The sequence below is a fragment of the Canis aureus genome, chromosome 6, assembly GCF_053574225.1.
Source record: "Canis aureus isolate CA01 chromosome 6, VMU_Caureus_v.1.0, whole genome shotgun sequence".
Lineage (NCBI taxonomy): Eukaryota > Metazoa > Chordata > Mammalia > Carnivora > Canidae > Canis > Canis aureus.
In genome coordinates, this window is record NC_135616.1 from 42525272 (window position 1) to 42541707 (window position 16436).

The 16436-nt window shown below is 39.1% G+C and overlaps 1 protein-coding gene across 4 annotated transcripts in view; it reads right to left on the reverse strand.

Annotated features, from left to right (window-relative positions):
• Positions 1 to 16436, reverse strand: part of LIN9 (lin-9 DREAM MuvB core complex component) — a 78380-nt gene that overhangs the window by 58267 nt on the left and 3677 nt on the right. For 2 of the 4 annotated variants that reach the window (XM_077901316.1, XM_077901315.1), the window contains exons 2-4: positions 13433 to 13465; positions 10862 to 10956; positions 9456 to 9560 (exon numbers count right to left, since the gene is read on the reverse strand). In XM_077901316.1, the coding sequence (XP_077757442.1) occupies positions 9456 to 9560; positions 10862 to 10956; positions 13433 to 13465 (233 nt within the window). Of the gene's footprint in view, positions 1 to 9455; positions 9561 to 10861; positions 10957 to 13432; positions 13466 to 14473; positions 14570 to 16380; positions 16413 to 16436 lie in introns of those variants that run through there. The other 2 variants (XM_077901317.1, XM_077901318.1) reach the window with 2 other exon arrangements.

Genomic DNA, 16436 nt, shown 5'->3' on the forward strand with positions numbered 1-16436 from the left:
AATATTATTCAGCTATAAAAACAGAATGAAACCTTGCCATTTGCAGTAACATGGATGGGCCTTGAGGGCATTATGCTAAGTGAACTAAGAGAGAGACAAACACCAGGTGATCTCACTTATATGTGAAATCTAAAAAACTTCCCCTGAAAAACAAAACAAACAAAAACCCAAAAAAACCAACAACAACAACAACACACATACACAAACTTAATTCATAAATACAAAGAGCAGACTGGTGGTTGCTAGGTAATGGGGTGAAAGGGGTGAAAAGACACAAACTCAGTTTTAAAATCAGTAGGTTACGTGGATGGAACTGGAGGGTATTATGCTGAGTGAAGTAAGTCAGTCGGAGAAGGACAAACATTATATGTTCTCATTCATTTGGGGAATATAAATAATAGTGAAAGGGAATATAAGGGAAGGGAGAAGAAATGTGTGGGAAATATCAGAAAGGGAGACAGAACGTAAAGACTGCTAACTCTGGGAAACGAATTAGGGGTGGTAGAAGGGGAGGAGGGCGGGGGGTGGGAGTGAATGGGTGACAGGCACTGGGGGTTATTCTGTATGTTAGTAAATTGAACACCAATAAAAAATAAATTAAAAAATAAATAAATAAATAAATAAATAAATAAATAAATAAATAAATAAAATCAGTAGGTTAAAAAAATTAATAAAATAAAATCAGTAGGTTAGGGAGATGTAATGTACAGCATGGTGACTATAGTATATATTACAGAGTTAAAAGTCACTAACAGAATAGATTTTAAAAGTTCTTATCACAAGAAAAAAAATTATAACTGTGCTGACAGATGTTAACTCAACATAGTGATCATTTCACTACATACACAAATATCAAATCTGTTGTGTACCTGAAACATACAATGTTATGTCAATGTTGTCTCAATTTCTTTATTTTTTAAAAAGATTATTTATGTATTTATTTGAGAGAGAGAGAGAGAGAGAGAGTGTGCACGAGGCGGGGGGGGGGGGGGGGGGGGCAGAGGAAGAAGCAGACTTCAGGCTGAAGAGGGAGCCTGATGCGGGACTCAATCCCAGGACTCTGAGATCATGACCTAAGCCAAATGCAGGTCAACAACAACAACAAAAAAAAGGTCAACAAAACTGACAAGGCTTTTAGCTCTACTGACCAAGAAAACAAAAACAGATGGATACTTTCTTAACCTGTAAAACTTATTTCTCCTCATTCCAATCCAAAAGTCATGATCACATTCAATGTTAAGATACGAAAGACAGAGGCGCCTGGGTGGCTTAGTCAGTGAAGCATCTGCCTTTGTCTCAGGTTATGATCCAAAACACTGTCATTAGAGGAAGAAGATGTTGACAATCACTACTATTTTTTAACTAATAATTGTAAAGGAGAAGATAAAAGCCATTATTTGCAAGTGATAAGACTGTCCTAGAAAACTCAAGAAAACAACTATAATCATTTAAAATAGTAAGAGAATTTAATAAAGTGGGCAAATACAAGGCTGACATATAAAAATCAGTATCTTAAAAAAAAATCATTACTTTTCTCTATATAAGGGAGAATTAGTTAGATAATAAAACAGATGAAGGGGGGATCCCTGGGTGGCGCAGCGGTTTGGCGCCTGCCTTTGGCCCAGGGCGCGATCCTGGAGACCCGGGATCAAATCCCACATCGGGCTCCCGGTGCATGGAGCCTGCTTCTCCCTCTGCCTGTCTCTCTTTCTCTCCCTCTCTCTGTGACTATCATAAATAAATTAAAAAAAAATTAAAAAAAAATAATAAAACACATTTAAAAAAAAAAAAAAAAAAAAAAAACAGATGAAGGGATGCCTGGGTGACTCAGTGGTTGGGCGTCTGCCTTCAGCTCAGGGAGTGACCCTGGGGTCCCGGGATCAGGTCCCGCATCGGGCTCCCTACATGGAGCCTGTTTCTCGCTCTGCCTGTGTCTCTGCCTCTCTCTTTCTGTGTCTCTCATGATAAATAAAAACTTTCAAAAAAAAAAAAAAAAAAAGCAGAAGAAATATCCTGTTTATGAAAGCAAAAATGACAAGCACAAAAGTATTAAACACCCAGGAATACACTAAACAAATGTGCAAGATCAACATGGAAAAATATTTTATTTTATTTATTTATTATTTTTTTTTTTGGAAAAATATTTTAGTCTACAGAGGGACACTGAGGCTTGAATAAGTGGAACTAGGGAATGCTTGGGTGGGCTTTGTAGATCAGCAATAGGGGTTTAGATTTTTATTCTAAATATGAGGGAAAATCCTTAGACAGTTTTTTTTTTATTTTATTTATTTATTCATGAGAGACACAGAGAGAGGCAGAGGGAGAAGCAGGCTCCATGCAAGGAGCCTGATGTGGGACTCAATCCCGGGACTCCAGGATCATGCCCTGAGCCAAAGGCAGACGCTCAACCACTGACCCACCCAGGCATCCATCCTTGGATAGTTTTGTTTTTTTTTAAGATTGTATTTATTTATTCATGAGAGACACAGAGAAGAAGCAGAGACACAGGCAGAGGGAGAAGCAGGCTCCATGCAGGGAGCCCGACACGGGACTCGATCCCGGGCCCCCAGGATCAGGCCCTGGGCTGAAGGTGGCACTAAACCACTGAGCCACCCGGGCTGCCCAAAAGATATAATTTTAGACCAGAGAAGATCTTTCTAAGTATAAACCAGAAAGACACGAAGGAAAACACAGTTATATTTGACCTTTACATTTTTTTTTCAATCCTGCATGTCTGTAGAAAAATTTAAAAAGTCAAAAGACAAACTACAAACTGAAAAAAAAATTACAACCAATATAAACAGCCAAAGGGCTAATATTAATATATACAAAATTCTTACAAACGAATTAGAAAATAGGGACAGGGATCCCTGGGTGGCACAGCGGTTTGGCGCCTGCCTTTGGCCCAGGGCACGATCCTGGAGACCCGGGATCGAATCCCACGTCGGGCTCCCGGTGCATGGAGCCTGCTTCTCCCTCTGCCTATGTCTCTGCCTCTCTCTCTGTGACTATCATAAATAAATAAAAATTAAAAAAAAAAAAAAAAAAAAGAAAATAGGGACAAAAGACAAACAGTTTATGGGAAAGAATTTTTTTTTTTTAAGACTTCTATTTATTTACTCATAAGAGACACTGAGAGAAAGGTAGGCTCCATGCAGGGAGCCCAATGTGGGACTCAATCCCGGGCCCCCAGGATCAGGCCCTGGGCTGAAGGCAGGCACTTAACCACTGAGCCACCCAGGCATCCCAAGAAATTGTTTTTAAACATATGCGAAGGGCAGTCCCAGTGGCTCAGCGGTTTAGTGCTGCCTTTAGCCTGGGGTGTGATCCTGGAGACCTGGAATCGAGTTCCACATCCGGCTCCCTGCATGGAGCCTGCTTCTCCCTCTGCCTGTGTCTGCTTCTCTCTCTCTCTGTGTGTGTGTGTGTGTGTGTGTCTGTCATGAGTAAATAAAAAATCTCAAAAAAAAAAAAAAAACATGTGAAAAGTACCTCAACATCACTCATAGATGAAATGCCACCTAGAATCAGGGAGATGCTATTATCAGATCGGCAACAACTCAGATGTTTGTTTATATACTGAGCTGGCAGGCATTTGGGGAAACAGGTACTATGATATATTGTTGGCAGAAAGTATAAACCAGTACAATGTCCTTGGAGAATAATTTAGTACTACTTCAGACTGTTTAAATGTGCATATCCTATGATCCAGCAATTCTACATTTCAGGCATCCATCCTTGAAAAAACACTTGCAAATTTATACAAACATGCTTGGTTGGGGTATTCGCTATAACACTGTCTGTAATAGTAAAACCTTAGAAACCACTTAAATGCCCATAAATAGGAGAATGTATAAACTACGGTATCATAAGACTGCATAATATATAACAGGAAAAAGAAACAAAAGATTGAAGTCTGCCTATCTGTTATCAAACTAAATCAATCAGCACAGCCAAATCTCAAAACCAGATTTTTAAATGAAAAACTGAATTACAGAATGATGCATGACATATGATCATGAAAATATTATAATTTTAAAACTACAAACATTAAAAACTACCATGAAAAAAAAACTACCATGTATTTTCTATGAACACACATATAAACTTTTAAGAAAGGTCTATAAAGATCTAAAAGTCTGGGCAGCCCGGGTGACAGCGTTTTAGCGCCACCTTCGGCCCAGGGCGTGATCCTGGAGTCCTGGGATCAAGTCCCGTGTCGGGCTCCCTGCATGGGGCCTGCTTCTCCCTCTGCCTGTGTCTCTGCCCCTCTCTCTCTCTATGTCTCTCATGAATAAATAAATAAAATCTTAAAAAAAAAAGATCAAAAGGCTAATCAAACTAATTCCAGTGGTTACCAGTTAATGATGTAGATCTGGAGAATTAGTATAGGTAAATAATTTTTTATTATCAAAAGCCTTTAGCTTTGGAAAAATTGTAAATTTATAGGAAAGTGGCAAAGATAGTACTGAGTTCTAATATGCCTTTCACCCAGCTTTCCCTAGCGTGAACATCTTACATAAACATGGTGTGTCAAAATTAAGAAACTAACACTGTACAATACTATCAACTAAACTACAGATCTCATGTAGATTTCTTCAGTTTTTCCATTAATGTGCTTTTTCTGTCCCAGAATCCAATTCAGGATAGCATACTGTACTTTGAAAAATTAACTTCTTAATGTAAAAAAAATTTTTTTGTGGCACACCCGGGTGGCTCAGCGGTTGAGTGTCTGCCTTTGGCTCAGGGTGTGATCCCGGAGTCCCAGGATTGAGCCCCACATCGGGCTTCATGCATGGAGCCTGCTTCTCCCTCTGCCTGTGTCTCTGCCTCTCTCTTTCTCTGTGTCTCTCATGAATAAATAAATAAAATCTTTAAAAAAAATTTTTTTCTGTATTCTAGGAGTGGTTTAGAATAACAACCAAATAACCAAATTATCATAAAACACTATTATCAGAAATAGTGTCATTTTTCTATTGAGTTACTGACCCAGATTTTATTTCAATAAGGTATTGGTGACTCCCTGGCTATAAAACCATTAAAGATCCCCTGTTAGTGGAAGTATCAATTACTACAACTTCCATGAACATTTAGTAGCATCTTCCAAAGTTTAAATGTAAATGTCCCAGCTGTAGCAACCACCCTTGTAGGGTAGTTTTTTTTTTTTTTTTTTTTTTTTTTTTTTTATTCATGAGTGACAGAGAGAGAGAGGCAGAGACACAGGCAGAGGGAGAAGCAGGCTCCATGCAGGGAGCCGGATGTGGGACTCGATCCCAGGTCTCTAGGATCACACCCTGGGCTGAAGGCAGGCACCAAACCACTGAGCCACCCAGGCTGCCCTTTGTAGGGTAGTTTTAACAGAGAGAAAACAGAGTCACTGGTACAGGGTTTTCTGGGGGGTGATGAAAATGTCCTAAAATTGCTTACAAACTCTGTACGTATATTAAAACACTGAATAGTATGCTTTAAATGGTTGAAACGTATGGTATGTGAATCCTATCTCAATAAAGCTGTTAGGGGACGCCTGATTGGCTCGGTGGGTTGGGCATGTGACTCTTGGTTTCGGCTGGGGTCAAGATCTCAGGGTGGGAAGATCCAGGCCCCCATCAGGCTCCGAGCTAGCAGGGAGTCTGTTTCCCCTTTCCCTCTGCCTCTACCCCTCCCCCTGCTCGCTTGCTCTAAAATAAATAAATAAATCTTGAAAATTAATAAATAAAAATAAAGCTATTAGGACAACACAAAAAAGGAGGCCCTGGAGACAGGCTGCCGGCCATTCGCCTCTTAGCCTTCGCTTGCAATCTTTGGGATCGGGAGCAGGATACTTCACCATGTCTGTTTCCTCAGCTGAAAAACGGGAAATAAGGCAGTAGCCTAGGTCATCAGGGTTGTTGAAGACTAAATCAAAGCCATGTATATGCGGGGCTTAAAACAGAGCCTGGTACACACTAAGTACTCAGTCAAATTTGGTTTTTACAACTAGTTAGTTCCAGACAGGGCTCCTTAAAGAAACCCACAAATGAACAGATTCAGATCAGAAGGGGAAGGGAACAAGCCACACCACATAAATCAAAGTGGATAGAAATAGGAAAGTTACAAGAAAAGAGAAAACTCACAGGATATAAAACCTTCTCACATATCTGAAGCAGTCTTGTATCATGTTTGTCTTACTTATGCCTGCTCTGTGTGGCTCAGAAGTAGAAAGCACTCTGTAAACTACCTCTGGAAGGAATGATGTACCTGGGGGAAGGAGAGTGCACAGAGATGGGGCAAGATGGTTTCAGAGTCATAAAGACCCGTTTTCTGTCAGTTTGAAAATTTTCCTAATAAATAGTTGGAGAGGAAAAAAATCTTAAAAAAAAAAAATCACTATTTGAAACTTTAAAATCTAAACAAAGTTAAGGCATCTAAATTATTCTAATAACACAGCTCTTCTAAAGTCAATACAGAAATAAGTGCTATTCATTTAACTGTTGTTAAATATTGCTGGTCATGCCTTTATTTTATTTGGTGCCAAATTCTGATAGAGAAAAATCACCCCTACTATGATCCCTCCTATGGATAATTTTATACCACTTTTAGAAACAAATGAAAGGGAAGAAAGTGGGCAGCCTGGGTGGCTCAGCGGTTTAGCGCTGCCTTTAGCACAGGGCGTGATCCTGGAGACCTGGGATCGAGTCCCATGTCAGGCTCCCTACATGGAGCCTGTTTCTGCCTCTGCCGTGTCTCTGCCTCTCTCTCTCTCTGCATGTGTGTGTCATAAATAAATAAAATCTTAAAAAAAAAAAAAAGAAGAAAGGGAAGAAGGCAATAATTACATCAGAGATTATAAATTTGACAAGTGGGATCCCTGGGTGGCTCAGCGGTTTAGTGCCTGCCTTCGGCCCAGGGGGTGATCCTGGAGACCCGGGATCGAATCCCACATCGGGTTCCCTGCATGGAGCCTGCTTCTCCCTCTGCCTGTGTCTCTGCCTCTCTTTCTCTATCTCTCATGAATACATAAATAAAATCTTTAAAATAAATAAATAAATAAATAAATAAATAAATAAATAAATAAATTTGACAAGAGAAAAATTACATTATTTTTAAAAATAGTATTTTCCTTACATAATTTTTATTCTTCTCTTTGATTCTCACGTGTCCACTATTATTTTTTTTAAGATGCCAAAAAGGGGTAAATACCCAAAATAAGGGCAGCCCAGGTGACTCAGCGGTTTAGCGCCACCTTCGGCCCAGGGCCTGATCCTGGAGACCCAGGATCGAGTCCCACGTCAGGCTCCCTGCATGGAGCCTGCTTCTCCCTCTGCCTGTGTCTGTTCCTCTCTGTGTCTGTCTTTCATGAATAAATAAATAAAATCTTAAAAAAAAAAAACCCAAAATATATAAATAACTTATACAAGTCTCTAAAATAAATAAATTCTTTTCAAAAATTTTTAAAAAGAGGGGGCACCTAGGTGGTACATCGGTTGGGCATCACTGTTGGTTTCAACTTAGGTTGTGATCTCAGGGTCATGAGACTAATCCCCAATTTCGGCTCTGCACTCAGTGTGAAGTCTGCTTAAGACTCTTCGTCTTCCTCTATCCCTCCTCCCACCTCTCTGCACTCTCTAAAATAAATAAATTTGTTTAAAAAACTTTTTTAAATTACAGGGTGCCTGGGTAGCTTACAGACACATGTGCACTGTTGCTAGGAATACAAACTGGTGCAGCCACTCTGGAGAATAGTATGGAGGTTGCTCAAAAAAAATTTTTTTTAAAAAAATAGAACTACCTTATGATTCAATAATCCCACAACTGGGTATTTACCCAAAGATAATAAAAATACTAATTCAGGGATCCCTGGGTGGCTCAGCAGTTTAGCACCGCCTTCAGCCCAGGGTATGATCCTGGACATCCGGGACTGAGTCCCACCGTTGGGCTCCCTGCATGGGGTCTGCTTCTCCCTTTGTGTCTCTGCCTCTCTCTCTCTCTCTGTTTCTCTCATGAATAAATAAATAAAATCTTAAAAAAAAAAAAAAACAATTCAAAAAGATAGGTTCCTATGTTAACTGCAGCATTACATACAATAGACAAAATACGGAAGCAGCCCAAGTGTCCCTCCATAGATGAATGGATAAAGAAGAGGTAGTACACACACACATACACACACACACACACACACACACACACACACACGAAAACTACTCAGCCATAAAAAAGAATGAAATGTTGCCATTTGCAACAACATGGACAGACATATACAGAATATAATGCTAAATGAAGTCAGAGAAAGATAAATACCATATGATTTCACTCATACATGGATTTTAAGAAACAAAACAAAACAACAACAAAAAAGAGACAAAAAAAAACCCAGACTCTTGAATGTAGAGAATTGGTGGTTACCAGAGGGATGATGGGTGGGTGAGCTACATGAACGGAATTAAGAGTACACTTATTGAGCGCCTGAGCCATGCAGTCAGTTAAGAGTCCAACTCTTAAAAAAACAAAAACAAAAACAAAAAAATCCAACTCTTGCTTTTGGCTCAGGTTATGATCTTGGGGTCGTGAGATCGAGCCCCCCATCGGGCTCTGTGCTCAGCTCAGAGCCAGCTTGACATTCTCTCTCCCTCTACCCCTCCCCACCCTGCTCTCTTTCTCTATAAATGAATAAATAAAATCTTAAAAAAAAGAAAAAAGAGTACACTTATCATGATGAAACTGAGTAATGTATAAATTGCTGAATCATTGTACTGTACACCCGAAACTAATGTAACACTGTGTGTTAATTATACTTCAATTTTTTAAAAAGTTAAAAAAAAAAAAAAACTAAAGAGAAAAAATTGGGTGCTCAAACTGTTAAGTCTCTGCCTTCGGCTCAGGTCATGATCCCAGGGTCCTGGGATGGAGCCCAGCCTCAGGCTCCCTGCTCAGCGGAGAGTCTGTTCCTCCCTCTCCCTGCCATTCCCCCTGCTTGTGCTTGCTCTCTCTCTCTCTCTCAAATAATTAGATGAGATCTTTAAAAAATAACAATAATGAGGAGAGGAAATCAAATAAATTAATCTCTTACTGAAAAAAAGAGTGCCAAAAATGAAAACTATGATGCGATCTTGTGCTATAGTTTCCTCTTTTAGATAAGGAAGTCTTCAACATACTTTCCTCAGCGATAAAGTGTTATTCACCCTCTCATTTCCATGAAAAACTCCAAACTGATTCCCTATTGCCAAATCCATCTCTCCTCTCCATGCTTAAAACTGTGCATTTGTAAGACTGAGAATTGGCTTTCTACTCCTGGAAAAAGTCCATCAATAAAATAATGGCCTTTCTAGGTGACGAACATAGGAGCCGAGTTGGAGCACTGATTTAAGAAAAATAGCTTGTTACTCAACATGTAATAGAACACTAAAACATAAATTTTATTATGCTGAGCAACTGCTCACTTCCTTTCACATGGAACCAAACGCTAGTGACACACATACCTGTGGGACCATCGCAACCCTCTGGTTTCTTTTGGGTGACCTTGTATTTATTTGTCTGTCATCTTCATCAGAAAAGAGTCGACTTCGCTTTGAATTTCTGAAAGGCTGTGACAGAAATTTGTTGATTTAATAAAAAGACTGAACACTCCCCATTTTTATTCCAAAATACATTTCTCCACTTGGGAGATAGAGCTAAGGCTGGACCATCAGCAGCCTGGAAGGATAAGTATGGGTAATACAAAGTATACCACATTGAATACAAATAATCTTAGATTTACAAAGTAGTACATATGTATGCAATTTGTTTACAATTGAAACATCTAGCTGATGACTAAATGAAACACCTAGCTGACAATTAAAACTGGAACCCTAGTATCCTTAGCAGCCTTGAATGGTGACAAGAGGAAAACAAGTTCTGGAAATTCCAGTTCTCATTATGCTAGTGCTTGGAGTAAAAGCAGCTGGGTGTATTGCATGCTGTGTCTGCTGCATAGGCCCTGAGCTGGACAAAGTTACTAATCACTCTAGAGAGTCAATCTCAATGTATAATAACGCACTATATGCACTGTCAAAATTTGTTAACGAATTTCCATCTGTGAATAAAAGTACAAGGTACCTGTAACAGGTATTTGGTAAGTGAGTATAGACTACACTAGATTGCAGAACTAGAACTAACTTGCTGAAATACCCAAAGGACATCATACACTTAAGGCTCTGTAATATGAACAATTTTACCATCCATTCTAGGTTCAGAGGCCTCATAAAGGCAGAAGAACAATAGAAATAATATCCCAATCATACCAACATCCTGTTTCAAATTCTTCTGCCAGAACTTCAGACAGACTTGCATGCCCAGTCGGAAGGGAGGTAGGTTACAGAGGACTAGCAACATACGAGCAGCATCCAACTGGGTCAAAGCCAGAGGTCCTGACTCTTGAAATTAAACCCACTGAGAGCCTTAATACTCCATAGCCCTGAAAGAAGTCTCTTCTACCCTTCTACCCTACATGTAATTATCCTTGATCTTCATGGGATTTTGTTATCTTACACTTATTTATACATCTTTTTGCAGGGACCAGAATCATGCGAAATTTTTTTATATTCTAAATAAAGTATTATTTGGGGTTGTTAGAGTTTTTTGCCCTGCCTATTTAAAGAATTGCAATTACTTAACAAATGCTTACCGATGACCAGATTATCAAAGGCTACAGACCATTTATCTAAGTTTGATCTCATACGCTACACTCAATGGCACTTAAAGACTCAAACGCAAAAAAACCTCAAACACTTGGGTTTGGGGAGAACCTTGGAAAACTATTACTGTCGTATAAGAACTGTGCACGTGACAATAAATACAAACAATTTAGTTATCATATTCTAAAGAATAAGAAAAATTAATTCCTTACCATTTCCACAGCAGAGCCCGTATTCCTGCCTTTCCAAACAGGTGTTTTTTGTAAAGAACTGTACTTTTCATTCCATGTGTTAGATAAGCTTCCCTCTGTAATATAAGTAATTACTACTAGTAAGATTTAAGTTTAGGTCAAAGGATTTTATACAATTAACACTGCCTTCTATTAATAGCAATATATATGAAATATTTACCAATATGGAAAAAATACACTAACCACAGTAATTTTGGTTTATCGCAAATGAAAAATCTTTTTTTTTTTTTTTTTTTGGTCAAACTCTACATAATTTGACAAGGCGCTGCATCGTGAAAGTATTACATTCTCATATTAAAGTATGTGTGGGGGACACCTGGGTGGCTTAGTGGCTGAGCAGTGTGTGTGATCCCGGTTTGGGAATCGAGTCCCACATCAGGCTCCCTGTGAGGAGCCCGCTTCTCTGTGTCTCTCTCATGAATGAATGAATGAATGAATGAATGAAGAAAGAAAGTGTGTGTGGTTTCCTTCTTTGTATTTTTAGTAATTTCTTTATTCTAATTTGCTAAGAAGCTTAAGTATAATCTGATTGAAAACAGGGCAGTGGAAAATGGAAAAAAGCTTCTAACCTTGAATTTAGAGTATATTTCTAAATGTTTCCTGCTTTAGTAAGTGAAACCATGGATATACAAAAATAAAATGTGTGGGTGTTTCTGTTTTCCTTGATTCAAAGAAATGTCTTCAGAGTTGTATGCAACCAGAAAAAAATTCCAATCAAGTAATTGATTAGACATATTATGAAAATACAGAACAGTGAGTTTAATTTTTATAAAAAGGATATGTTTATGTAGAGAAAGTCACAGAAAGCCAGGATGAAGACACACAAGATAGTTATTTTCATTTCTTCTAGCTGTTCATCAGCATTTACTAATTTTTTTCTGTAAGAAATATATCACTTATATATTTATTGTTTTGAAAAGAAAAATGGTTTTGATATTGAGAGGAAAAGAATAATGAAATACTTTTTCAGACGTACCTTTTAAGTACAAAAGAAAAGAGATGGACCAGGACTGATCCAGCTAGGCAAATAAATTAGGGTAGTTCTGGAAGGTAGGTGTTCTCAAGCCAGGAATTGATTTGATAAATCACCAGTCCAAAGCACAACATAGTAGCTTTAAAAACTAAAAGTATTAGTGAACTTTTGAGCACAGTTTGCTTCCAGATTTACTTACTCAGTAGAACCCTGCCCAAGCAAAAATTCAAAACAAACCACAGTAAGAAAGGTGGTCTAAAGTACTTCCAGAAAGAAAGAACAAGACCAAGGCATATGTATAACTCTGCTCTCAGATAAAGAAAAATACTATCATTCTTTTATTTCAAGAGACTTGCATCATTACTTAGAAAGCAGAATTTCTAAAAATAATAATAAACTCAAACAAAAATACAGCTGAGCACAGCTGTTCAATAAATGCTTTTACTCTAGTAAGATATCTGCAATGTTTAACAAAAAAGTTCCTGGTGAGGAGCACCTGGGTGGCTCAGTTGGTTGAGTGGCTGCCTTTGGCTCAGGCCATGATCCGAGGATCCTGGGATCGAGCCCTGCATCAGGCTCCCTGCTTCTCCCTCTCCCGTTCCCCCAATTTGTGCTCTCTGGCTCTCTCCATCAAATAAAATAAAAACCTTTAAAGAAATAAAAATAAATAGTTCCTGGGGTTTGGAGCATCTGACTGGCACATGGGAGTGTGTGATTCTTGATAAGAAGTGATAAGTTCGGGGTCCCTGGGTGGCGCAGCGGTTTGGCGCCTGCTTTTGGCCCAGGGCGTGATCCTGGAGAGCGGGGATCGAATCCCACGTCGGGCTTCCGGTGCATGGAGCCTGCTTCTCCTTCTGCCTATGTCTCTGCCTCTCTCTCTCTGTGTGTGTGACTATCATAAATAAATAAAAATTAAAAAAAAAAAAAAGGGAAGTGATAAGTTCAAGCCCCATATTCAGTGTGGAGATTACTTAAAAATAAAATCTTAAAAAAAAAAAGTTCTTGGGGTGCCTGGCTGGCTCAGTTGGTGTAGTGTGCGACTCTTGATCTCTGGGTCATGAGTTCAAGCCCCACACTGGGCAAGAACTTACTTTAAAAATTTTTAAAAAGAGGGACTCGGTGGCTCAGTTAGTTGGGTGTCTGCCTTTGGCTCAGGTAGTGGTCCCGAGGTTGGGATTGAGTCCCACATTGGGCTCTACACTTGGTGAGGATCCTGTTTCTCCCTCACCCTCTGCCTGCCCTCCTCCCCCTGCTCACACTATCTCTCCCTCTCTCTGTCAAATAAATAAAATCTTTTAAAAAAATAAAAATTTTTAAAAAGAAAAGTTTTTTTAATCAGTATTTCTCAGAAAAATAAATTTCTTAATAATTTCCAACAACCAAGGACCAATTCTTCTAAAACAACCCATGAATTTAAAATTATCATCAGTGAAAACCAATACTTAAAAGCTATAATGAATGCTAACTTTGACAGTAAAGAGAAACACTATATCCAAATCAATTTAATGAATTAAATTTCTAGCTTATGCCATACCTACAGAGTCGTGCTATGATCTTACCTTTTAAACTGACAAGGGCCTTTGCTGAAGAGCCTGCAATTAAAACAAATCAATATTATTTCATAATTAATGTGAGAGAAAAAGAACTTGGGCTACAGGGTGAGAGTGACCCATCTGATTTTTTAGTAGTGCTAAGGCTGGAGTGATGGTGGGATGTGCAAATAGAAATAACCAGTGGGCCATTCAAGCTATCAGCCAGAAGTCTGATAAGGTAAGGAAGAGCTGGAGAGATTTGGATCCAGAAATGTTCTGGTGCTGGAGAAGAAGAGACAGGAACTGACATTTACTGAAGCAAAGATCAGAAGCGGTAATAGAGTGGAGAGAAGAGCAAACAAAAATCATCCAGGGGCGCTGTTGTTATCAAGCAACAAGTGCCTCGGAAACTCTAGAATGCAGGTGTGTGCAACCTTTCAAGACCCAAGCTGGAAAAGGGATTTCAGAAGAGCCAAGAGGGGTTAGCACACCAATGGAGGGGTTCACAGGTGAAAACAACCCTTAGTGTACATTAAAATAAGCAGGAAGCTCCTCATGCAAGCAGAATCTGTATTGTTAATAAAGGTGCTTGGGGGTTCTGTTGAAGGTAACCCTCAGGCCCACTCTGAAGACACACTGGGATACAGGGTCTGGTGTGAATAAAGGATGGGATCTATGGGTGAAGGGAAGCAGGAGAAACCACAGGGAAATACATTTTTATGAGACTGGGAGAGTACTAAATTAAAATCTCAGAATTGGATATGGATATTGCAAAGTCCAAGTCATTCGAAAAATAATAAAGGATGATCTCTCTCACTTACATTTGGCATCTTAAAAAAAAAAAACAAACCCCAAAACCTGAACTCCTAGATACAGAGAACAGACTGGTGGTTGCCAGAGGTGGGGGCTGGGGGTGTGGGCAAAATGGGTAAAAGCAGTTGAAAGGTACAAACTTCTGGTTACAAGATAAATCAATCCTGGAGATGTAATGTACAGCACAGCGATCACAGTTAAAAATACTGTATTGTAGACATGAAAGGTGCTAAGAATGATCTTAAAAGTGCTCACCATAAGAAAAAAATTTGTAACCAAGTGTGGTGATGGGTGTTAACTAACCCAGGTGAGGCAATCCTTTCACATATATCAAATCAGTATGTTGTACACCTAAAACGAATACAACATTAAATGTCAATTATAGCTCAACAACATCAAAAAAATTAACAGGAAAAAAAAAACCCTTTCCATGCTCCAAAATAAAAATTAGTCACAGAATTCTGGATGAGTGAAATCTTCCTCTTTAACTTAAAAAAAAAAACCTGTTTAGAACGCTTTTTTCTCTTATTATAGTCAAACTATTACATATCATTCCTCATTTTTAAAATTAGGTACTATGACATCCATTTATGTTTGATAGAATGTAATCTAAGATTAGGCTGTACTTAATGTTATTCGAAAGGCTGGTCATTTACCTGCACTGAGAAAAGACAAATTTTTAAATGGCAAGTTAGGATGTGTGTAAATATCTCTAAGAAGCCAATCCATTATGGCATTTCATAAAACATAAAAATAAAAAAAATAAAAAATAAAAAATAAAAATAAAATAAAACATAAAAATAAATAAAGGATGATCCCAGGGGATAAAGTAAGAAAGAAGAATACTAACTAGGGAAAAACAATCAGAGAAGACAGATTAATTCTTCTTGGTGTTTACCAGAAGTAGCATGATTTACAACTCTTACAAATGGACAACACTTTAAAGGAGAAGCAACGAGAATGTACTGCAGTTCGGGCAATGAAATATTTTTATGCCACTCCGATCCCTAAGCTTCAGCTGACTTTCCCTCTGCAGGGCAGTATGAGAAGCCTGTAGAACAGATAAGCCATCAACACCAAAGCCACCCTTGCTCTCACTCTACTCTCTTGCCTAGATATGGAGACCAGGTAATAGGATACCTGAGCGGTCTCCAAACAGCAAGCTGGTTTAATGAGAAGCAGAAGCAGTACTGCTGGGGCAGAGTCTAGCTAAAAAGCCTCACACAGAACAGCACAACTGGGAAGCAGCTACTGGACAGGGCACATATCCATGTAGCTACCAAAAAAAAAAAAAAAAAACATGGTTTGGAGATCCCTGGGTGGCTCAGGACGTGATCCTGGAGTCCCGGGATCAAATCTCACGTCGGGCTTCTGCATGGAGCCTGCTTCTCCTTCTGCCTGTGTCTCTCCCTCTCTCTCTCTGTCTCTCATGAATAAGTAAATAAAATCTTAAAAAAAAAGAAACATGGCTAGTTTTAGAAAAAGTAATAGCATCCACTCATCCCTGTGAATATGTAGTGCCATAGGACCCCCCCAGTCCCTGCTCTAGGCACTAGGTATAGGACAGCATACAGAAGAAGCAAAGTCCCCACTCTCATGGTGTTTACATTCCAGTGAGGGGAGACAGACAAATACATACATCAAGTGATGTTGAGCACTGGAGGGGGTGGGGGATATAACAGGAATGTGGGCGGGGAGTTGGGAGACAGAAAACTATTTTTCTAAGAAGTGTTCTTGATCAGCTTCTGTGAAAGGTGATATTTGAGCAGAGATCTGCAGGAAGAAGTCCAAGCCCCAAGGATATTCATTCCTGCTCCATGAAGGCAAGACTCTGTCCTGGCGATTCTGACCTACCACTCTCAACCTTTTCTCTGAGAAGCAGTGTAGCCTAAGGGTTAAGAGCACACATTGGAGGTGTGTTTGAATACTGGTTCTTTTTGCTGGGTTACTTAAGCAATTTACTTAACTTCTCTGTGCCGCTGATCATTTGTAAAATGGGGATTAAACAAGTTACATATGTAAAAGTGCTTAGAGAACAATGCACAGAGCATATGACTAATTTTTAGATCATGCGTATTGCTACCATTACTTTGATCAATCAAAACAACAACAAAGTACCCACTGAATGACTGCTACAGCACTATTCTGTGGGCTGGGATTACCTGAAGGCACAGAGAGGAGGCCTCTGCTGAGAGCTTACACTCTAGTGGGAGGAGAC